This window comes from Trichechus manatus, unplaced genomic scaffold (assembly GCF_000243295.1).
Source record: "Trichechus manatus latirostris isolate Lorelei unplaced genomic scaffold, TriManLat1.0 scaffold00078, whole genome shotgun sequence".
In the NCBI taxonomy this organism is placed as follows: domain Eukaryota; kingdom Metazoa; phylum Chordata; class Mammalia; order Sirenia; family Trichechidae; genus Trichechus; species Trichechus manatus.
In genome coordinates this window covers 12962052-12985977 of record NW_004444014.1, presented here as the reverse complement: position 1 = coordinate 12985977, position 23926 = coordinate 12962052, and the positions used below count along the sequence as shown (strand labels likewise).

The window sequence follows — 23926 nt, the reverse complement described above, 5'->3', positions numbered from 1 at the left end:
CTTCTGATTGTTATTGTTTTAGTCTCATTAGTGGGTTGCAACATCACAACCTTTAGAAATTTTTGAACTCAGTCGAATAAAGATAATAATAGTAAAAACATTGCCGTTAAGTCAATTCTGACTCATGGTAACCCTATAGGACAGAGTAGAACTGCCCCATAGGGTTTCCAAGGAGTGGCTGGTGGATTAGAACTGCCAACGTTTTGGTTACCAGCTGATCTCTTAACCACTGCACCACCAGGGCTCCCCAATGATAATAGGATTAATCATAGTTTTTGGATGTTCGTAGTATTATTCCTACAACTGTTTTTAATCCCTTTATTGTTTCCTTTTTCTATTGCTTGGAATAGTGTAAGTTGTTGCTTACAGACTCTGTTGCAAACCTGGTTAATTATAGTAATAATAATAATCCTTGTTATTGAAATTATAAAATGTGGTATAAGAATTATGTATATCAGCAGTGCATTCAGGAACCCATAACTAGAGAAGCCTCATGGCTTAGATTAGCCATCTGAAAGTAGGTTAGGTTCTTCCTCCAATGTGGTCGTACCCTATCCATTCCCTGTACCAATATCACTGAAGATGGGTGCTCAGCCATAGCATGCACTTACTGGAGCTGTCCAGCAACCAAGATTCCAGTGGCCCCTGACTATGGGGGAAAAAGGGACTTAACGTGAATAAAAGAAAGAAATAAACTACAAAAGTTAAGCCAAGACCTGATATCTGCACATTAACAAACTCATGCAGAAGAGAGTATGCCCGTAAATGTCATCAAAGGATAGTCTTTGAAATCCCTGCTCAAAAGTAGGGAATGATGTGGGATATAAAATCAAAAGAGGAATATGGCTTAAGGTAAAATGGCTGAACTAATGCTAAAGGTTCAGTCCAACCTTTCACACAGATTCAAACCCTGTTGCTTACCTTTCATCTGGATTCAACTCCTGTTGCTTAAGAACCAAACCTATTATTAAGGAAAAAATTTCCTTGGGTCAGGCTAAGAATGTGAATACTATGTGTCCTGGGGTGTGTAACCAAACCTTACCAAAACTCTGTTTCAGATCTCCCCAGGAGATCTTGGGCTCTGAGCAAGGTAATGTTTGACAACCTATTCTCCACAATGCCCTTCATGCCACTGTCATGCTATTGTTTTGTGACGGACATGAGACTCCACCGCCTGGTAATTATGTCCTTTATCCAAACAATATAAGCCAGCTATAATAATGTAACCAGTGACATCTGAAGCGCCGCTTGTCAATGTCCCGCCTTTGACTGACCTCAATTGCTGTAAACCAATCAGAATTTTGAAGCCGGCCTCCCTCCTTTCCCCCTTATTCCCCCGTTTCAGCCCTATAAAATTGTCTTTGTAATTACTGTGTCTTGGACTTCTGGTTTCATTTTCATGGGCCAAGTAGATGCCCGGCTTTAACTGATTTCAAACCCTTAATAAGCCTCCTTCAATTTATTTTCAAACAGACTGTGAGTTTTCCATACGACATAATCATGGGAAAGCACAATATAAATGATTTACATTTTGTTCAGTCGGTTCATCCACCTGCTTATTTTTGTGGAGATCCCTGAAAAGAACTGGAATTACAGGGAAATCTGAATACTTTTCTAAAAAATTGAGGGCAGGTTGGGTCGGGGAGGGGTGCGACACCAAGAACGGTGGGTGGCGGTGGGCGCACGCCAGACTACGAAGCGGACAAGCGGGCTGGGCTAGTCTCCCTGGAGCGCTAGCCTCCCTGGACCGCTGCCTCTCAACGGAGGAAACATCTACTGTCAACCCAGCGGCCAGAGCCCGCAGGCTGCGGTAAAAGGAGAATCCACGGCGATGATTGGCTGTCTGTGAGCAAGGGGCTGGGCAGACGAAAGCTCGGGAGGGCGTGCCAGCGACACGCGCGAGCGGAAGGCCGCGGCGCGTATTTCCGGTCTTTGTGGCTGGGCGCACTGGTTCTGTGCTTCGCTCGCTGTTGGCTCCAGGGCTTCGCAGTGAGGGACGCAGGCCTTGAGGGGAGGGAGGACGGAAAGGGTGCGCTGCCCGGCGGTGGGTGCAGTGTGGAGGAGCCCGGCCTCTCTTTCAGCCTGTTGCAGAGTCGCGGTTCTTTGTCGTGGAGGCGGCTCTGAGCGTCTTGGGGACTCAGAGGACGCCGGCACTCAATCCCCTGCTTTCCGGAGAAAGCACAGTAATTCCCTACACCTGTGACTTCAAGAACGCAGTGGTTTAACCGGGGATATAAAAATAGAAAGGTTAGTGTAGTCACATATTTGTGGCATAAATTTTCTAGTCCGTCTTTGAAGTTAACCGTGATGTTAGGGTTAAATTTTACTCGTCTTGTCTTGCTGACTAATTCAAGGGCATACCCTCCTATCGATATTCCCCTAACCTAAAATCAGATAATGTTTGCTGTGTACCACAACATATCTACATAAGTAATTGTTGCCATGTCTCACTTTTAAAATTTTTATTTCCAGTATCTTCTATGCTTTTTGAGCGTTGAGGTTCCTTTTACTTCTTTTGGGTCTCTTTATGATATTTAACTTGTTTTGAACACGTGGTAAGCATTTAACAAATACTTATTGGCTAATTTCTCTCCAGATGGATTTATTTACTGGGCAAGAACCTTTGTATTCTAGTGCCCAGCAAAGGACAGAGCCCAGAGTAAGTGCCTCAGTGTTGACTGAAGGAATTCAGTGAATCCCAAATTTGATCAACTAGAAAATATTGAATAATACTTTTATTTATGTCAACTCATGTTTAACGTGAATTTTCAAAAATGTTTTATTACTAAATATCAACAACGTTTGCCATAGATAGAAAGTAACTAAAAATAAGTGTTTAAAAATCAGTATTATTTCTAGCAAGATACTCTTACCCTCAGACATCTGAAGCCTTTACTTTGTCTGTTAAAAATGGAATTTTGCAAGTTTACAGACTTGTTAAAGATATACTACCACCCAAGAGTTTTCCCCTTGATGAAATCAGACTTGAAAGAGAATTGAAAATTTTCTCACTATGTAATTAATGTTAACATTGTGTTCTTTTACTTCTAAAGTCTTGCAGCATTAGTGGTAGGAATTCTTCAAAATGGGGGACACTGAACAGCATGACTGATTTTTAGTTTCTAATTTGATTTTTATTTAGTTACAATCTCAAATCTACTCCCTTTCAGTAAATCACTGAGTGATTGATCTGGCTTATTTACCAGTTCTTAGAGATTTCTTCACTGCTACAAGTTAACGATGCTTTTGTATCCTTCAGGAAAGCCTTTGAAAGACGAAATACTAAAGGAAACTGTGAAGCACAGAACCCAGTTGTAGCAAGCATTTTGCTAAGCTGTTTCAGCCTAGAATGGCTATGGAATCCAAAGCACTTTCAACCCTGGTAACTCAGGATCCTCAGGAACAAGAACTAATAGTAGTGAAAGTAGAAGAGGGCCTTTCCTGGGGTCAGAAATCTAAACAGGATGGGAGTGCCCAGTCCTGCCAAGAAATGTTTCGCCAGCAGTTCAGAAAGTTTTGCTACAAGGAGACACCTGGGCCTCGGGAGGCTCTGGGCCGACTTCACGAGCTTTGCTATCAGTGGCTGATGCCAGAGTTGCACACAAAGGAGCAGATCCTGGAGCTGCTGGTGTTGGAACAGTTCCTGAGCATCCTGCCTGAGGAGCTGCAGGTCTGGGTTCAGCAACAGAGTCCAAAAAGCGGCGAGGAAGCTGTGACCCTGTTGGAGGATTTGGAGAGAGAGTTTGATGATCCAGGGCAACAGGTGGGAACAGGGAGATGTGATGTGTTATGGGAGAAGGAATTTCTAGGCTGGTGCATTGCTGTTACTGAACCATAAATCTTGAAGTGACTCCTTGGGCCAGTATAAGTCTCTACCTTTAAATGGTTCTTTTTCCCCTGTCGCTTATCCCTGGGGATGTCCTTGGTGAACTCTTCTCTGAGATTTTTACTCAGCAGTTTCCCAGGGATATTCTCACTAAGCTAACCATATTTTACTGACTTCAGGTTCCAGCTAGTCTTCAGGGTCCAGCAGTGCCGTGGAAGGATTTGACATCTCTTGGAGCGTCCCAGGAGTCAACAAACGTCCAACTCCAGCCTTTAAAGACACAACTGAAATCCTGGGAACCTTGCCTGTCCCTCAAAAGTGGTAAGGACTAGAAACTCATCTAGGGACTTTCATTCATTAGGCCTCTGGTTTTGAGGGTGCAGGATTAATTGCATTTCATAAGCTAGCCACATGTGAGCATCACCTTTATTATTCTAGACCAGAGGGGCTCACTTTAGCAGCTTTGTTTCTGGCAACCCTCATAAATTGCAGTCATCCCTCCTTTGTCAGATTACTTGTCATTTGTTCACTTACATTTCTTCATTTTGCAATTTACTAGAATGCTAATACATGTCGGGAACTGTGCTAGGCACTGGATCCCTATCTTCCAGGAGCTTTCAGGTCTGGGTAGGTAGTGGATGAGGAAGAAAACATTGCAACATAGTATATTAAGTTAGAGAATAAAAGTAGGCACTAGGTAGTGGTGCTTCAGTGGTAGAATTCTTGCCTTCATGTGGGAGACCAGAGTTCAATTCCCGGCCAGTGCACCTCAAGCACAGCCACCACCCATCTGTCAGTGGAGGCTTTGTGTTGCTATGATGGTGAAGAAATTTCAGCAGAGTTTCCTCACTGAAACCAACTAGGAAGAAAGGCCTGATGATCTACTTCCAAATATCAGCCAGTGACAACCCTATGGATCACAGTGGTCTGATCCTGTTGTGCATGTGGTTGCTATGAGTTAGGGGCTGACTCGACGGCAGCTAACAACAGGTACTAAGGGAGCCCATAAAATGGCACCTAACCCAGTCTTGGAGCCCTGGTGGCACAGTGGTAAAGAGCTCGGCTCCTAACCCAAAGGTTGGCAGTTTGAGTCCACCAGCTGCTCCTTTTAAACCCTGTGGGGTGTTTCTGCTTTGTCCTGTAAGGGTCGCTGTTAGTCAGAATCAACTCGATGGCAACAGATTTCATTTTTTGGTTTAACCCAATCTTAGAAGTTCAAGGAACACTCTTCCTGGAGGAAGAGATATCTAAGCTAAAACCTGTAGTATGAGTAGGAAAAGGCCAGGTAAATAGGGGGACTATACCAAGCAGAAGCTATAAAGTCCTGTGAGAGAATACAGGCCATTCTGTGAATTGCAGGTGATCCACGTTGGCTTGAATGGTGTATTGGTAGGGGAGGAGGGTGGGAAATGAACTAAAGAGGAAAATGGGATCCAGGTAGTAAAAATGTGAATGTCATGCTAATTAGTTCGTACAGTTTCCTGGGTGCTGTGGGGTTCAGTTGAAGGGTTTGGGGCAAGGGAGTGATATGATTGGATGTATGTTTTAGGACTTAGTTACACAGTGGAGAATGGATTTGAGAAAGGCAAGAGTAGAGTCCTGGAGTCCTATTAGAGGCCTTTGCAATCCAGGTGCCCACAGGGAGTAAATCAAAATGTATGATAACCCCACCCCAGGAAGATCAAAGGTGATTCCTGTTCATTAGTATTTACATTTTTAAATTTTAGTGCAGTCTGCTTGTTAAAAGTGGAGGCTGACAGGAGTTTGAGACTGATACTCAGTTTACAGTCTTGAGTCATTTGGTTAAGGGTGGTGCTGTTCATGTAAATGGTGTCCCTATATGGCAGTGAAGGTTAAGCGTTCAGCTACTAGCCAAGAGGTCGGCGGTTCAAACCCACCGAGAGGCACCTTGGACGACAAGCCTGGCTGGCTATCTGCTTCCAAAAAACCCTATGGAGCACAGTTCTCTGACATGCAGGGGGTCACCATGAGTCAGAATCAGCTTGACGACAGCTAATAACAACAGTTGATGTAAATAGGGAAACAAATTTATCAGATGATGTGTTTAGTTTGGCACATATTGGTGCTTGTGAAATATTCATAAATAAAATGCCCATTTAGCAGCTGGATATAAGATTCTAGAACCCAATAGAGAAAGCTGGGATAGCATTGGGGATTTGGGGGGATACTAGCTTATAAGTAGTATTTGAAGCTTAGAGGGTAGTTCGTAGAGTGGATTCATGAGAGCCCAGAACACAATCCTGAGGAACACTGATGTTTGAGTGACATGGCCTGGAGACTAAGAAAGAACAGCCACAGAAATCAGGCCAGTATTGTTGAAAGAGAACATCTCTAGAAGGAAGGTAGGTTCCCCAAAGTCAGATACTGCAGAGAGACCAGCTAAATAAGATCTGGAAAGTATCCATTGGATTAAGCAGCTATGACGCTGGTGACCTTGGTGAGAGCAGTATCAGTGAGAGTAAAGTAGAGGAAGGCAGAAACAGATTGCAGAATGGGGATGAGTAAAGCATCTTTGAAGATGTATGAATAGCAGTGAGCGAGGTTGCTTGAAGGAGATGTGTGGACAAGGAGCTCTACCTGCTGATGAACAGGAGTCAGAGGTTAAAAATAATGGGAAAGAAGGAGTTGGTAATGATCAACTGACCTCTTGGAGAAACAGGAAAGGGTGAAATTCAAGTGTAGATGGAGGCCTTAACATTAGAGAGGAGGAGGGACCCTAGTACAGCCAGTTAAAGAAAAGATACATGTGAACAATGACATCTTTGTAGGTAGAAGCTTCTGTTTTCTCTCAAGTAGAGGTTGACTACTGAGTGTGACTGGAGAAATGTAAAATCTGTTTGTTGCTGTTTGTCATTTCAGATTGTAAGAACAATGAGTCAACAACAAAGGAGGAAGTTTTGGGAGAAAAATCACAAGGACTCGCCCAGGAACCTTCATTTCGAGAAGTTAGTGAATGTGAAAACCATTTAGAGTGGCAGCAAGGAAGTGCTACAGGGGCGAAATTAAGGAGGTTCTCTTCTCAAGGAGACAGTTTTAGTCAAGTGATCTTCACACATGAATCTCTAGGAAAGAGAGACCAGCATGGTAATCCTCAAAGTAGCTTGATTCTAAGTACAAACACTTTATCATATCAGAAAGTTCATATAGAAGAGAGACCTTATAGATGTGATGTATGTGGGCACAGCTTCACACAGCATTCCTCTCTAACGCAGCATCAAAGAATCCATACTGGAGAAAAGCCTTACAAGTGTAACCAGTGTGGGAAGGCCTTTAGTTTGAAGTCATACCTTATTATTCATCAGAGGATTCATAGTGGAGAGAGAGCATACAAATGCAGTGAATGTGGGAAAGCCTTTAATCAGAGATCAGCCCTTATTAGACATCAGAAAATTCATACTGGTGAGAAACCTTGTAAATGTAATGAATGTGGCAAAGCATTCAGTCAGAGTTCATATCTAATTATGCATCAGCGAATTCATACAGGAGAGAGACCTTATGAATGTAACGAATGTGGAAAAGCTTTCAGGCAGAGCTCAGACTTGATTACCCATCAGAGGATACACAGTGGAGAGAAACCCTATGAATGTAGTGAATGTGGAAAAGCCTTCAGTTTCAGCTCAAACCTCATCAGACATCAGAGAATTCACAGTGGAGAGGAACCTTATCGGTGTAATGAATGTGGCAAAGCCTTCAAAAGGAGCTCAGCCCTTACTCAGCATCAGAGAATCCACTCTGGGGATGAAGCTTATACATACATCTAGTGAATGTGGGAAAGCTGTCAGGCACGGAGCAGTCCTTAGGCGCCATCAGAGAGTCTACGCTGTAGAGTAACTTGTGAATACAATGACTGTTGTAAATATTCCAGTCAGATTCTTGTCTTTGTTAGTCAAAAGCGTTTACTTTGGAGCAAAGTTCCATAATGGTTGTAAACTACTAAGTCTTCAACCAGTCTAACTTGCTATGTGTTGCACTTCTCAGTGCTAATGAAAGTTGACCCTTAAAAGCTTTTTCTGTGACTAAAGAGAATGATAGATGGGAGAGCTGTTTCTTTTAGCTTTTCTATTGCCATTAAGAATACTCAGGAAATAGGAATGTAACACTGAAACCTCACTTTCCATGAGAACATCATGAAAAGGACACAGTGACCCAGACTTTATCACTACTTCTGATTGTCAGTGTGCCAAGGATGGGATGATATGGACAGTATGAGGGACTTTTTCTTCACTCTCAGGAACTCAAGAAACATTTTACTACCCTAAATAAGGACAGTGACAGGGCAGCAAGAAAGATGGGAAACAGGGTCTCATCAATTATTTGTTGAGCCCAGGGCAGGCTAGAAGTTAGGAGTGAGAAGAAAAAAATACAAATTAATTTAGTGTCTGTTCCAGCCACTAGGGATACAGTGGAAAATGAAACACTCTACAGTCTAATGGAAAGGGCAGTCAAGCAGGCAAGGATGCTACAGTGTGTTCAGTGCTGTGACCCAAAGGAGAAGCACCTGACCCAGGCTTGGATCAGGGAACATTTCTTAGAAAAATACCCTGAGGATGAGTAGGAGTTAGCTAGGGGATAGGCCAGAGAAGTCCGTTCCCAACAAACAGAAGGAACACAAAGTCCAGGAAGAGAAGGTGGCACATCTGTGAAGTAAAAATATAAGGCCACTTTGTATGAAGTTCGTTTTGAAGTGAGATTGTGTTTAAGACAGGGATGGGGCCAGAATCTTTTAAGCAGTGCCTATATCAAAATATGGGCCAAAGGAGAAGTTTCTGTTAACAAAACAGAGCCCTTGGACCATGAGGTGGTGAGGAGCTTTGTCTTGGTCTAGCGTGACCCCAGGGAAAAAGCTAATATCTACTCCTTGCCAAACCTGTAGTCTAGGCTAGAACTTACATGGGGGATGGAGGGGTGAGAAAGAGCCAGTCTAGAGGTTACAAGTTCTAAGTCTCCCTTTCCCAAACATGCAGGCTCCTTCTGTTAAGAGCTGGGCTGCTCACCAAGAGGTTGGCAGTTCAAATCCACAAGCTGCTCCTTAGAAACCCTATGGGGCAGTTCTCTGTCCTACAGGGTCACTATGAGTTGTAATCGACCCAACAGCAGCAGGTTTGGTTTTTTTGGTTTTTTGTTTCCTGAGACAGTATCAGAGCTGCTGTCACATTCCTCCTAACTCCCAAGGGTCTGTCAGAAGCTGCTGTGGTTACCGTATCATTTCTTTCTGGGGGTGTATCTCAGTTTCTATTACACCCTTGGGTTCAGGTGCTCAAAATGTGTCAGTTTCTCTTGGAGTCTATCTGTCTTGGAAGAAGTACAGCCAGAACGCTCATTAGAAGCAAGGATGGTGAGACTTCGTCTCACATGCTTTAGACATGTTACCAGGCGGGATCAGTCCCTGGAGAAAGACATCATGCTTGGTAAAGTAGAGGGTCAGCGAAAAAGAGGAAAACCCTCAAAAAGATGGATTGACACAATGGCTGCAACAATGGGCTCAAGCAAAACGATTGTGAGGATGGCGAGGGACGGGGCAGTGTTTTCGTTCTGTTGTACACAGTCGCTACGAGTTGGAACCAACTTGACCGCACCTAACAACACAACAAACTTGAGGTCTCTGATATTCTTCAGACACTGCACACATGTTCAGTTTTGACTTAACATCACCAGTATTGTACAATATCTTTTTTGAATTTTTTTAAAGACAGTGCTAAAGGGAAGTGACAACAGAACTTAAGAGTCGCGGTGTTCCAGAGATTTCTTCCTTTGAGGGACCAGCAGGAAGGTGCTTCTCAGTGCAAAGCAATATTATACAGGTTAATCGTCAACACAAAGACATGTCATTCAAAAGACCTGATAGGTTGGAGGAATAACAAAGACCTTACCAAACCGAATCTGTATGGAAATCTAGAATCCTGGTTATAGAGAAAGGAGAGTTGTCATGATGATAAAAAGAAACAGAAATAATACTCCTATTGGTACATACATACATAGGCATCTACAAACCTGTGAGAGTGGCAAGAGGGCTAAATGCACGTTTGGGGAGAGTGAAAAAAGGGATAGTATCACTTAGAAAAAATGGTGAAATATATGGTAGGAGCTACTCAACTCGTTTTCCTCTTTTTCCACAGAAATACCCAAGGAAACTGAAAACAGTAGGACAGACGTTAAGTAGGCATAACTTGTTAAGTGCTGTTGAGTTTGTTCCAACTCATACCAACCAAGTGTACAACAGAATGAAACACTGCCCCATCCTGCGCCATCCTCACAATTCTTGCATGTTTGAGCCCATTGTTGCAGCCATTATGTCCATCTCATTGAGGGTCTTCGTCTTTTTTGCTGACTTCTATCTTACCAAGCATGATGTTATTCTCCAGGGACTAGTCCCTCCTGATAACATGTCCAAAGCATGCTTCTAAGGAGCATTTTGGCTGTACTTCTTCCAAAACTGATTTGTTCGTTCTTCTGGCAGTCCATAGTATGTTCAGTATTCTTTGCCAACACTGTAATTCAAAGGCATCAGTTCTTCTGTCTTTAATATTCGTTGTCTAGCTTTCGCATGCGTAAGAGGCGATTCGGAATACCATGCCTTGGGTCAGGTGTACCTTAGTCTTCAAGGTGACGTCTTTGCTTTTTAACACTTTAAAGAGGTCTTTCGCAGCAAATTTGCCCAATGCAATGCGTCTTTTGATTTCTTGACTGCTGCTTCCATGGGTGTTGATTGTGGATCCAAGTAAAATGAAATCCTTGACAACTTCAATATTTTCTCTGTTTATCATCATGTTGCTTATTGGTCCAGTTGTGAGGATTTTTGTTTTCTTTATGTTAAGGTATATTGCATATTGACGGCTGTAGTCTTTCATCTTCAACAATAAGTGCTTCAAATCTTCTTCACTTTTCAGCAAGCAAGGTTTTGCCATCTGCATATCATAGGTTGTTAATGTGTCTTTGTCCATTCCAAATGCCACGTTCTTCATATATTCCAGCATCCCCAATTATTTGCTCAGCATACAGATTGAATAAGTATGGTGAAAGGATATAACCCAGACGCACACATTTTCTGATTTAAAACCATGCGGTATCCCCTTGTTCTGTTGCACAGCTTCCTCTTGCTTTATGTACAGGGTCCACATGAGCACAATTAAGTGTTAATTAAGCACAATTAAACTGATGAGTGGTGGAGTAGGAACAACAAAAGGGAAATATTCTTTATATAGAGAGTTCTGACATACCAACAACAAATGTAATAGGTACTGGCTCAGGGCTTTGTTTATATGTGTTAGTTATTTCTCCCTTCAGCCCGTATCTTGCAGATGAGGAAATGAAGGCTTGGGGTCATGACCTACTAGAGGTCAGACTTTGAACTCAGGCAGTAGGAATCCAGAACCTTTCTTCAGAACTACAAAGAAAAAGCCTGAAATGGGGGGGGGTGGGGGGTGGGGGGGGATGCTTAAATAGGCAAATCACAAAAGAATAAATGGCAATGGACAAGAAATAAATGTTCAACCTCACTAGAATTAAAAATACTTAATAGTTGAGATGGCACTTTTTTTCTAAAACTAACAAAGATTTAGGGAAATTTGAACCCTCATGCTGCCGGTGAGAGGTGAATACATACTGTCTCTGGCAATGAATACCAGAAGCCTTAAGCATTGCCTTTTAACTTTGAAACTACCTGGAAATGTATACTTCAGAAATCATCATGAATGTACACAAAGTCTGAAAAGCTGTCAAGTGATATCAATTAATATTAAATGACAAAGCATTCATGATATATTGGTAAGTAAAAATATTACAAGATGGTATGTATAATATGATTCCATGTTGAAAAAATAAATTTAAGCATTAAAAATACTGGAAATATATAATCTCAAAATGCTATTATGGTTATCTCTGGGTGATGACATAGGTGATGTAACTTTCTTTCACTTTTCTGTATTTTCCAATTTTTTTCTACAATAAATACTTAATACTCTTAAGATTAGGAAAAAAAAGCTAAAAAGGGAATGGAAGCCCAGGATAGTCCACAAAATATTAAGTAAAATATTTGCTTTCCATAACATCTCTGCCGCATTAATGGACTCTGATCCTCAGTCCTCATTGGTAAAATGACAGTGGCAGACTCACCCATCCCATATGTGGTATACAAAAAAAGTCCTCTGCAAATAATAACATTCTGTGTAAATATGTTATCTACATGAAGGAGATTTACCATGTAGAAAAGCAGCAGTAGTGTTCAAATAGAGACCTTTGTTCTTGTTAAAGTTTTGCCATGAATTCTGCAGCCATTAGCAAGGCACTCAGTTTAAAGGAGCTGAAATAAAATTATTGTGGTCAGAACTTCAACAGTCTATGCTGTTATGAAATAGGGTCTCGATATGAGGTGGATGTCAAAGGTAATTGTTTTGTCCTTCATCAGTGTTGTGTGGAAAAAAAACAATTCATGCCTTTCCCTTCTGCTCAGGACCCTCTTGTTTCTCTTGGTACAAAGGCTGTCCAGGGGGTAAGAACGCTTGCCTTAAGTGGATCTTGTATGATTTTAAAAAAATAATGTACAATTTAGGCAAGGCACTTAGTAATTGTCAGTTTCCTACATCTGCCCTCTCTCCTCATTTGCACAGGCTGCATCTAACACTGTCCAGCTCAGAAGACTGTATGTTTAAAGAAATCTGACACTGGTCTCTCAAAGCTCCCCTGTGAATGTCTTTGTTTCTCTTGCCTCAGCAAGTGCATCCCCTGCATGTTGGCAGAGCAAGAATTGCCAATTAGACAAGCTTCCCATCCTGACTTGGACTGCATTTCTGTGATGTCAAGAGCAAGGGTGAGCCCAGTGGGCAGGCCATGCTTATACCCACACACCCCTTGCTTTCTGATGGGCCAGAACCAGACAACGCTGTTCAGTAGCTTTAGCATTCACAGCTGCCTTGTTGGCTAGCACAAGTGATCATCAAGCAGTCCAAAGAGCCAAAGGGTAATGGGGTATTTTTGCACATGTTTCTATTGAGAACCTGCTGAGAGGAGGGAAAGGCCATGGCAGTCTCCCAGGCTCTCCCAGTCCACGGGCCTAAGCTTGGGGACTGAACGGGAGAAAGAGTCCTGATTCTGGTGGACACATGATGCTGTGTGTTTAAAGAGGCTACTCCTCACTCTCATTCCCATGGTCTTTCAACCACAGAGCAGAGCCCCACATGCCCCCTCGATTTTGTGACTTTGGCTGGTGCTATAACCCCAGAGACGAGCTGTCATAGTTTCCTGACACTTTTTGGCCCAGGGAATAAAAGCTGAGAGCACTAATTCTCTGACTTCTAACCATAAATCCTTTCCCATTCCCCTAGCATATCTCCACTCATGTTATTGTGCTCACTATTCCTGAATGAATAATTTTCAAAGCAAAACTTTAAAACTCAAATTTTATTACATCTTGCATTACATTCTAATACTAAACCAGTTGAAGTATATACTCAGTATAAATGTTAAAAATCAGTTACCAATAATGACTTAACCAAAAATTTTATGGTTGGAAAAAAAATTACTACAAAATTGTTAACAATTTTTCTGTGGGTAGCAGCATTGTGGGTGATTTATAGTTTTCTTATTTTCCATATTATCAATATAATCAATTTACAATCATGGAAAAAACTAATTATAAATGATAATTGTTTTTGTTACTTGCTGTTGAGTCGATTCTGACTCATGATGACACCAAGTGTGCAGAGCAGAACCATAGGGTTTTCAAGGCTGTGACCTTTTGGAAGCAGATTGCTAGGCCTGTCTTCCAAGGCACCTCTGAATGGTTTAGTGCTTAACCATTTGTGCCACCCAGGGACTCCATTTAACAACATGAGATCATCTGATTGTCAGCTATAGGGAAAGGCAACTCACCATCCTTTTGAAGGATCACTTTAGAGTTCTGATTATCTGAACTCAATGACAGTCTCACAACTTTGGACACAAAGACTGCCCCCCAAACCCCAATTTCCACCTCCCCTATTACCCAAAACAGCTGTGATTACCAACTCTTTTTCAGAAGTGGCACTATCTGGAAGGGAAATCAGGACATCTTAGAAAAGGAAACAGTTTTCTCCTAGGTATTAATTGTCCTCAGCAATTAATTGTGGGTTAATTAAAATTGCTAAAATAAAAATTAGCACACAAATACAGTTTTGAGGAATCTGTGGAGGTAATTCAACAAATATTTATTGCCCTCAGGTAACTTAGAGTCTGAGCCTGATGAGAAGGGGTTGGGGGCAAGGGAATGGGGAATGGAGGAGCCTGGGAAGGAAGATGTCCCATCCTTGTATTCATGTTGAGCTTCCCATTCCCTGAGCTCCAGGGTCATGGGATCCAAACACTCCCAGCCCCTACTGTCTCTTTAGCCTCCTATATATAGTCTTTCCTTGGTGTACACGTGCCCATTTCCATAGGACACACTAGAATCTTCCATCATACTAATTCTGAGTACACTAATTCTATGAGAACCAATCCCTGCCAGAGAAAGAGCAATGATGAAAGGACATCTACAGAGTCTCTCTTCATGCCTTTGTATGTGCAATAACTTCTGCCTATAATGTTCTCTTTCCCTCTCCCCTTGACCTGGCTAACCTCTACCCACCTTTTAGGTCTCAACTGAGATGTCATCACATCTAGGAAGCCTGTAATGGCCAACAGACCAGGTGTAAAAATGGTGGCATGGGGCATCTGACCTTGCCTTACTTCACAAGGGGAAGGAGAGAGAATCATTATCAGCATCAACAATCCAAAGCTAATTCCTATGAGGCAGAAGTCAGACATACCTCCAACCTTTTTGCCAGTTCTGACACCAGCTGTCCCTCCCACGGCACTCTATATTTCTCTGCTGCTTTCAATAATTCGTTGCAGTGGCCACACAGAATTCCAAGATCATACTCACAGTTATGGGGTTTATTAGGGAAGTCACAGGTTACAATTCAGGATCAGGGACAACTCAAGATACAATTCTTTGATCCGGACAGCCTGTTCTCAGCCATGCCCACAAGCAGGCCTCTCTCTGGCCTTTGGCCTCTCGGCCCTTCGGCCCCTCGACCCACTCTGGCCTGCTCAGGCAAGTGTTACAAAGGTCTGTAGCTACACCAGTTAGTACCTAGGGGCACCATACTCCACCAGCAAGCCTTGTCCCAAAGGTGCTCAGCTCTCTCGCTCAGTGGGTTGATAAGCCTCGCTCCACAGACAAGTGCTTGGAGTTCTCTCTCTCTGCCAGGAAGCCTCCTGTCCAAAGGGGCTCAGCTTTCACTCTATGGGTCAGCAAACCCACTGTAACCGCCTTACTCCACGGGCTGAGAAGCTTACTGTGTTGTCTCATGCCAGTTTATTGGTTCTGCTGCCGCCAATTCTCCGCCCAGTTCTCTGCAACTGCTTCTTGCCATCTTGTGCTGTCTCCAGGTACAGCTCTTCTCTCCCTGTCTCCTGGGTCTAGGAAGTTCTCAGCACAGGGACCCCAAGTCCCAGAAGGACGCACTCAGCTCCTATTTCTTCTTGGTGGTAGTGAGGTCCCCTCTTTCTCCCTGTGGGATGGCTCACTTTAAGCCAGGCAGGAGGTCAAAACTGACCAATCCCCTCGTTAGTGTTCCAAACACCTTATTTGTTCAGTCCCATTCCTCAAGGGTGCCATACACATTATTTGCATTATTAGCAAGCTGTCCGATCCCCTTAGTGGACTTCAAGCACCTTATTTGCATAGTCCCACCCAATCATTTGGTGGAAGTTATAAGACCATGGTGAGAAAGGTCTTATAAAAGCAATCCATGACAGTACACCAGGTTAGGTACTTCTGCCATGTACTTCAACAGAATCCTATATTTATCCTACCAAAGCCACTTATCCCATTTTACTATAGTTACCTGTTTAATAAATGTACATCCCACTAGCCCTGAAGTCTGGGAGGGCAATGAACAAGTCTGCCTTCAATGCCTGGTACAGAACAGGTACTCAGATAAGCAGATCTCAACAGGATATTCAGGGCTGAGGAGAGAACAGGTGAGGGTGAATAAGCTACCATTTCTCAGATACTATTAAACTGTTCCAGGGCACAGTTCAACATTTTACAACCTTAGTTCAGATTGTTTAATAACTCTCAGCATGCACCTCCACCTGTCAGATGCAGAAATGACCCTGCCAGGCACAGATCCTTGCCATTAGAGGGATCGCCTCTTGGCCCATCTTATATGGCTCTCTTTCAACATCTCTGCCCCAATCCTGAACTTACTGCAAAAGTGCCCAACAACAGTTATATCTGGGTTGATGAGATCTCTCATCCAGAAATTAGGCATCTAACCAATACCTACCATCTTCTTTTGGAGAAGACCTGGCTGAAAATGCTCATCTGTCACTTTGATCGATCACAATAAAGCATCTTTGTGTGGATAGCCTGTTACAGTACTGAACAGGGCTAGAAGGACAAAAACTTGCTCTCAGGAAACTTCTATCTTCTGTGGCATCATCCCCAAAATTAATTACTAGCATTTCACAACAGCACAACTCTTACCCAAGGAGTTAAAATCTGGTGTGAGTTCTGTGATGCTGCATAAGGCCTGATCTATGCCTAAATGTTTTCCTACATTCACTGCATTCATAAGGCTTCTCCCCAGTGTGGATCCTTTGATGTTGAGTGAGGGCTGAGCTCTGATTGAAGGATTTTCCACATTCACTACATTCATAAGGTTTTTCTCCAGTGTGAATTCTTTGATGTTCCATAAGGATAGAGCTTCTGCCAAAAGCCTTTCCACACTCATTACATTCATAGCCTTTATCTCCAGTATGAATTTTATTATGCTGAATAAGGGCTGATCTCCGGCTGAAGGCTTTCCCACATTCACATTTGTAAGGCTTCTCTCCAGTGTGAATTCTCCGATGCCTAATAAGCTCTGAGCTGCCCCTGAAAGCTTTTCCACATTCACAACATTCATAAGGTTTTTCACCACTATGAATTCTCTTATGTCTAACAAGATCTGAGCTCAAACTAAAGGCTTTGCCACATTCTTTACATGCATATGGTCTCTCACCAGTATGACTTCTCTGATGTCTAATCAGCTTTGAGTTCTGTAAGAAGGATTTCCCACAGTCAAAGCACTTAAAAAGCTTTTCCCCAGTGTGAATTCTTTGTTGTGTAATAACACTTGAGTACAGACTGAGATTTTCTTCACTTTGATTACGTTCAAGAACAGTCTCTTCTGTGGGGATTTTCTTGTTGAAAGCTGCCAGACTGAAATGTATTTCCTGCGAAGGGAGCTGACTCAGTTTGTTCCTTGCAGCATTTCCTCTTTGTTTCTCAAAGCTGTCTGGACCTCCTAAAGCATCTTCAACTATCCGTCCTGAAGGAGTTTTCCCAGGTAGTCTTCCTGGGGATATAAAGGCTGCTGATGTAACACATTCAATAATTTCCTGCTTTTCAGTCAGCATTCTGTCAGCCACCATCTTGTCATCTAAAAATGTGAATAGAAAATACAAGTGTTATTTGCTTCTCATGTTGGAAGAAAGGTAACTTTCATAGAACAGAAAATAAACCAAATGAAAGAAATACCTATTAGGAGGAAAACTCTTAAAACTAGCTTCCCAATCTTGAAGAATTTGGAGAAATGGCCTGGGAAGAGTAAGGTACTGAGAGATGGCCATCTCTGACAGTAAGTTAACAGAGAATGAGAGAATGGAGAGGAGGGATGGTGACCAGGGGAAGATATTAATTAGGGGAGATGGTTATAAGTAGGAGTATCAGGAGAGACCAGGAAACTAGGAGAAATGCCGGGTTAGAAGAGAAAATGCATTTTTAGGGAATAAGGGAAAGGAAAAGGGGTGATGAAGAGTGATCAAGATAAAGATGCCTAAGAGTCTTGAATCAGTGGTGCTTCTAGCAAAGCAGAAGAACAGAGGATATAATTAGGAAATGCTTTGCAGGTTAGTATTGGACAGAGGTAGGTGGGAAGGAACTAGGAAGCATAAAAGCAATTGCAGATTCTGGCAGGTTCCAGATAGATCAAATGATTATAGGCAGAGTAAGACACTCAGAGCTTGAGAAAAGGAATATTGTGTGTTACTGACTCCTTCTGGAATTAGGTGGGAGTCTTATATGTTCACTTTTTTATGTGTAAATGGTCAAAGGTGGCTGGAAACAATTTGCAGATGTGACTGCCCATAGCCAAACCTTTTGACTTACACATAACATGCCTCTCATTTCTAAATGTCTAGTAACTGATAACAGGAGATGATTAGATGATGACTGATGTAACTTTAATTATTTTAAGGGAAGAATCTAAAACACTGTTGAGTCACTCTAATTCTCCCAAAATCCCGTTCAACTTATTGTTTGTATTTTATAGATCAGGAAACTAAGGCTGAGAGAGTCTACACCACCTCTTGAAGGTCACAGAATTAATAATGGGTAGAGTCAGGATTTAAACAAAGGTGTTTAACATCAAAGCCTATACTCTTTCCGTTATGTTATTTGGCTTCCCTATTGGAAGAAGAAGGAGCCCTAGTAGCACAACAGTTAAGCGCTAGGCTGCTAACTGAAAGGTTAGTGGTTCCAACCTACCCAGCATCTCCGCAGAAGACCTGGAGATCTTCTTCTGTAGAGATTACAACCAAGAAAATCCTATGGGGCAGTTCTACTCTGTCACGTGGGATTGCTATAAGTTGAAATAGACTCTACAGCACCTAATAACAACAATAGAAAACAGGGCTGTGGCAGCACTAAAACAAAAAAATAATTTAAAAATAATTTTAGTTTGGCTTTGGATTATGTTTTTGTATGAAAGTAAATACTTCTTTCTGATATTCTTTCATTTCACAATACATCAAGCACGATAATAAAGCCTCACAGTGAGTATCTGACAAGAGCAGAAAGCTGCCTGGCTTCCCTTTCCCCATTCCTTACCAGAAAGTAGAGATGGACAGCATTGCCTCTTTGATTAGGGATGAACACTACAATTCACACTGCCTATAGTTCTTAGATAGAAATGAAAATTATTCCAGGCTGTACTTAATCAAAAAGGGAATGCTTAGGAAAAAATATATTAGCATATGATAAAGGCAGAAAAATAACCACCAACTTGGTTAGTCAGAAGCCTGATGAACTAATGACAAAATTTCTGAAGTAGAAAATAGATCAAATTTTAAAGAGTGTAAATTATAAAGGGTATAAACTGGCAATATAATTGTGCAGGGACAAAATTAGGGCTGTGAAAATTAGAATAGAAATGAAACTTACAGAATTTAATATACCTCTTAGAATTCTGTATATTCTATATATGAAGTCAAACCATAATACCGAGAAATACCTTGACCTTAGATAGGAAAAAATCACTTTTTTTTTTTTGACTATATATTTATATTACACAAAAAAAGAAAGATTAGAATAAACTGTTCACTGGAGTAATTCCTAGGAATGAGAAATAGAGATAAGAATAAGATAAGGAATGGTTACCTGAATATTTAAAATACCAATACAGAGATAATCCAAATAACCCAATTAATACCTGCCCACGAATGAAAGCTAATTCACAATTAAGCCCAAACTTGCTAGGTTGGAGGGTGGTACACAGATTATAAGAAGCTCACTGAAAGAGAAATAAGCCATAGATTTCTCTGTAATGGAGCTCTTCTTTATAACATACCCCCTGCTATTTCCCTACCTGTTCAGTGACCTATCTGGTCTAAAACCTTTTAACTGGGGACATGGCCTTTAATTGCACATTGACAAATATGCTTTTAGCCCAAGTACTATTTACATTACTGCTGTGCTGCCCCACCCAGATCCCCTTCCCCCACCTGCTATGAGAGTTGGTTCCTTACTACCCACAGATGCCCTTCTCTGGAGAATTATCCTCAGCTAATGAGAGCCACTTGACCCAGGAACTTACTTCCATCCCCTTCCCCCACTGCTAGACCTACAGTGTAATTATGCTCCAGGTCCCCTCACCCACCTCATGGTATTCCCATGGATTAGACCAATGCTAGATTTTACCTGAGCAACACATCATTGCTTGCTCTTTTCTCTTCCTAATCCTGCTTCCCTCACTCTATCACAGATTTCTCCTGAAGCCTACACCCTCAATAAATCATCTGCACCCAACTCTCCATCTAAGGCTCTTCTAGCAAGACATACTGTTAGACTGGTGAACAATCTACTGGAAAATCATAATCCAAGGTTGTAAAAATGGCATGGTGACTCTTACAATCAAGGTAGGTCCCTCCAGTGATTTTAAACCTATGACCTGGATGAGAGACTTGAAATGATCCACATTAATACTACAGAGGCAGGGGGATTAAGACCCTCCAGACTAAAACGAGACTAGCATAATGAGATTCAACAGCAACCCATTCAAGGCTGTGCACTCAAGGACCAGTTATAAGTGGAGGATGAGGAAATTGTGTTAAGGCCAAAGATGGCAGAAAAAGGTGAAATCACTTTGCCTGTAAGGTGCCTGAGTCAACAGCATAATGCCACTGTAAAGTAACAAACAAAAAGATACAGAGTATAACAGATAAAAGTTGGGAAGTGAATCAACCTTATATTTTAAAGTAATCAGATCCTCATTAGAGTATTTTATTTTGATCCCTGAACTTCACAAGAATGTGGAGAGACTGGAGAGTGTCTTGAGAAATGTGCCAAGATGACCAGCGAGATGGAACACAGATGGAAATCAGAGGCAGTGACAGGCTTGGTTAAAAGAAGGGCAAAGAGCATTCTACTCATTATCTTCGAGTACAGGCTGTGCTTTCTGAAGACTCTGCTGAGTAAACAAAAGGAAATGGCATTAAATTAAAGCTAGGAGTTTTTCATATGGACACAGGGAATAATTTTAATACAGTAAAACCTGCAAAAGCCAGAACTTGTGTAAGGCAGAAACCTTTCAGAGAAGAAAACCTCAAATATTTTCCACTAATACAGATTGATAGGAAAGTGGTAAGACTGTACCATGTCAAAGGCAGAAAATTTTTGAGACCTGGAAAAACAAGGCAGTCCTGTCAATTTCTGGCTCTCACAGGTTTCACTGTACTAATAATATGAAAAGGCCCAAGTAGGGACTTAAGAAATTACAGCAGTCTCTGTCCCTCAAGACCTTAAAGAAAGAACTAGAAATAATCTCCCATAAATGACCTAGACATTTAGCTGCTGTAAAGCAGGGGACTTTATGAGTTTTCAAAACGTGTTTTAATGTAGCTCCTGCTTAGTGTAAAGATATTTAAGAAGGCTCACTTGGCTAATGGCAGTATGAGGGTATGACTCGTGAGGGAAGTCTGCAAGGGAGTTTCCCAGGAGGCCTCAGTGGATGGATGGTAGGGGTTCCCTTGGTGAATTGCTATGGTCCAGGGTCTAGCCCTCAGGTTTGTGGCCTCACAAACCTAATTTTATCAGTATACGATGAACAGATTTACCGTGGTGGACTGTCATTAACCAAGCTCATGGAACCAAGTGATAAGGTCAAGATGAGAATTAAAGAATAACACAACCGTCACATAGACCAGAGTGAACAAATGCATTTTCTCATTATAGCTCCCCTTCATGGGAAGTTAGTAAGATTGTTTGGTGAAGATGAAATCAGAAGTTTTAATGAGAACAAACTGATAATCCTGATATATCCACTGCACATAGGGATGATTTTGCCAATAATATAATCAAAGTCCTTTTGATCATACAGTAAAACCTACTAAAGCAGAAACTTGTGTAAGGCAGAAACCTGTCAGAAAAGGAAAACTCAAAAGTATTTTTCCCTGAAAATGAGCGATAAAAAAGTGGTAAGATTGCATCCTATCAGAGGCAGAAAACTTGCAAGACCCAGAAGACGAGGCAGTCCCATCAAGTTTCGGTTCTCACAGATTTCACTGTAATCATTGGCACCTGTGACATCTATCAATTTATTGCCTCTCAGTTTCAGATCCACCTTTCATTGCCCTGCCTGTGATCCTGGAACATTTCTCCCCTGCTGGCTGGCATGATGTAAGCTTTCTCAGTAGAGGGGTCTAGAGGACACTGGAAGAGGAAGGGGCTTTTATTCCTGCTTCTGGTGTGTTCTCTGTTTGCTCCTGCAGCACCAGAAACACCCAGCAGTGTCACCCCAGTGAGTTTCAGCAGCATCATCCTTGTGGAAGGCTCCCCAGAAAGTTCTATGCCATGAACCTCCCCATAGGCAGCTTCTGGCACCAAGAGGAAAGCTTCTCAGTGATTCTGCAGCACAGCACCCCACACACTGCCCCAAGAGAATGGCTCCCCCACTAGAGAAAAGCTTCCTAGCAAGTGCTACCAACATGGTCCCTCATCGAATATCTCTACCCCATGAGCCACAGCTACACCCACTCCAACAAGATCTGGAATTTAGCCCTGGTGGGCAGGGGTAGTTGCACCCTCTTGCACATTTGTTCTTTCCTTGGGTGCTCTGCCTCAGCCCTAGAGACTCCCTGTATCTGTTATTCCTGTTTCCTTTAGAGTTCTGTTTATACATTAGTAGGTAATTCCCTGTTACAGTTAATAATTCTTAAAATTAAACTTTCCCTGCTAAAGTTACTATGTAGTTTCATCAAATGATGGGATCTCTACTGATACAGTATTCATCTCCATCTTAGGGATTGCCTTGCTAAAGGGACCACAGTATTACAAAACCTGAATATTGGTTTTTGAATATTATGGATATAGAGAATTTTATTAGATATCTTAATTCTTAATCTAAAGTTATAAATTATGCTGGAATTTCAGACTCCAGGGAGAGCAAATGGAAGAATATTTCTAGGCAAGGGCCTTTCCACAATACTTAACAACAGCCACAAGGGACCCCTGCCTCTTCAAACAAACAAAAAAGACCTAGAAAATGAATAATGCCACAGATGATAGCCCTCATCTCCATCCTGTACCCCAAATGGAGTCTGGCTCCTCACCTCTCTCATGGGAAGCCTGGGAGTCATGAGTTTCACTCCTGTATTGGTTTTCCAAGGGCTGAAGTTGACTACTCAGAGACTTCAATGCTCCCATGGATGTCATTTCCTTCCAGATCATTTCCTGGCCGTGAGCTGTATCCTAGGAATAATCAAGTACCGGCACTATGATTCTGAAGACATACAAGAGGAAAACCCCTAGAGTAACGGTGCAGGACAGGAGGAGTCAGAAACTTACTCAGATGACTAGATAGAAAACACTAGGGCTAAAAGCCCTAATGAGTTGAACCCAATGGAAGAATAATAACTCAAAAATTATAAACTTTATAGCAATTCTCCTCTGACAACCAAACTGATGCCCAGTTATAATCTCCACTAACCCATAATAGGTTAAAAATAAAAAACAAAACTACTTCTTACCTGTAGCCTTGGTTCATCGAGTTCTTTCTCCAGCTCCTCCAGCATAGTCACGGCTTCCTCTCCACTTTCTGGCTGATGTTCTCGCACCCAGGCCTTCAGCTCCTCAGGCAGGATGGCCAGGAACTGCTCGAGCACCAGCAGCTCCAGAATCTGCTCCTTGGAGTGTGTCTCTGGCCTCAGCCACTGGTGGCAAAGCTCCCGGAGTCGGCTCAGAGCCTCCCGGGGCCCAGAGGAGTCAGAGTACCCAAACTGCCTAAACCGCTGACGGAAGATTTCCTGGCTATGGGGGCTTCCCTGAAGACCAAATTCCTGCCCCCAAACATAATTCTCTTCCTCAACCTTCACAACTATAAGTCCTTCTTGTTCTTTTGGAACATGGCAGGCCAACGCTCTGGACTCTCCTGACATTCTGGGAAGAGACAGTCTGAAAAGGTTCCCTGGTTGAGGCAGGGAGGGGAAGGAGGTCTGTATCTCAAAGATTCCTTTTGAATTTCAGTTCTTCCGGGAGCTTCTGAGTTGCACAATGCTAATGTTACACAGGAAAAAAATGTGCTCAGAATATAAACCCGAGCCCCATAAAACAAAACGGGACTAATGAGGCACAGCAGTCCAGGGACAAAGACTAGAAGGCAGAAGGGGACAGGAAAGCTGGTGATAGAGAAACCACGGTTGAATAAGGACAGTGTTGACATGTAGTGGGGTTGTTAACCACTGTCATAGGGCAACATGTGTACTGTTTAATGAGAAACTATTTTGTTCTGTAAACCTTCATCT

The 23926-nt window shown here is 42.2% G+C and overlaps 2 protein-coding genes across 2 annotated transcripts in view; one reads left to right on the top strand and one right to left on the bottom strand.

Annotated features, from left to right (window-relative positions):
• The first annotated feature begins 1938 nt into the window (after positions 1-1938).
• Positions 1939-23926, top strand: part of LOC105756507 (zinc finger protein 271-like) — a 49457-nt gene continuing 27469 nt past the window's right edge. The window contains 4 exon segments of the mRNA XM_023735449.1: positions 1939-2247; positions 3260-3763; positions 4006-4147; positions 6707-7590. Coding sequence (XP_023591217.1) covers positions 3350-3763; positions 4006-4147; positions 6707-7590 — 1440 coding nt within the window. The 5' untranslated portion in view covers positions 1939-2247; positions 3260-3349.
• Positions 16033-23777, bottom strand: LOC105756504 (zinc finger and SCAN domain-containing protein 30-like). The gene is made up of 3 exons (XM_012556795.2): positions 23153-23777; positions 22736-22874; positions 16033-17289 (listed from the first exon to the last, which is right to left on the bottom strand). The coding sequence occupies exons 1-3, from the start codon at positions 23558-23560 to the stop codon at positions 16361-16363; spliced, it is 1476 nt and encodes a 491-aa protein (XP_012412249.1). The 5' UTR covers positions 23561-23777; the 3' UTR covers positions 16033-16360.

Bases quoted from the DNA above. Each gene is read 5' to 3' on its own strand.
- LOC105756504 (XM_012556795.2), bottom strand. From the start codon at position 23,560: ATGTCAGGAGAGTCCAGAGCGTTGGCCTGCCATGTTCCAAAAGAACAA. The intron at 22,875-23,152 runs GTAAGAAGTAGT...GATTATTCCTAG, and splicing joins TCGATGAACCAAGGCTACAG to GATACAGCTCACGGCCAGGA. The intron at 17,290-22,735 runs GTGAGGAGCCAG...TCACATTTTTAG, and splicing joins CCAGGCTTCCCATGAGAGAG to ATGACAAGATGGTGGCTGAC.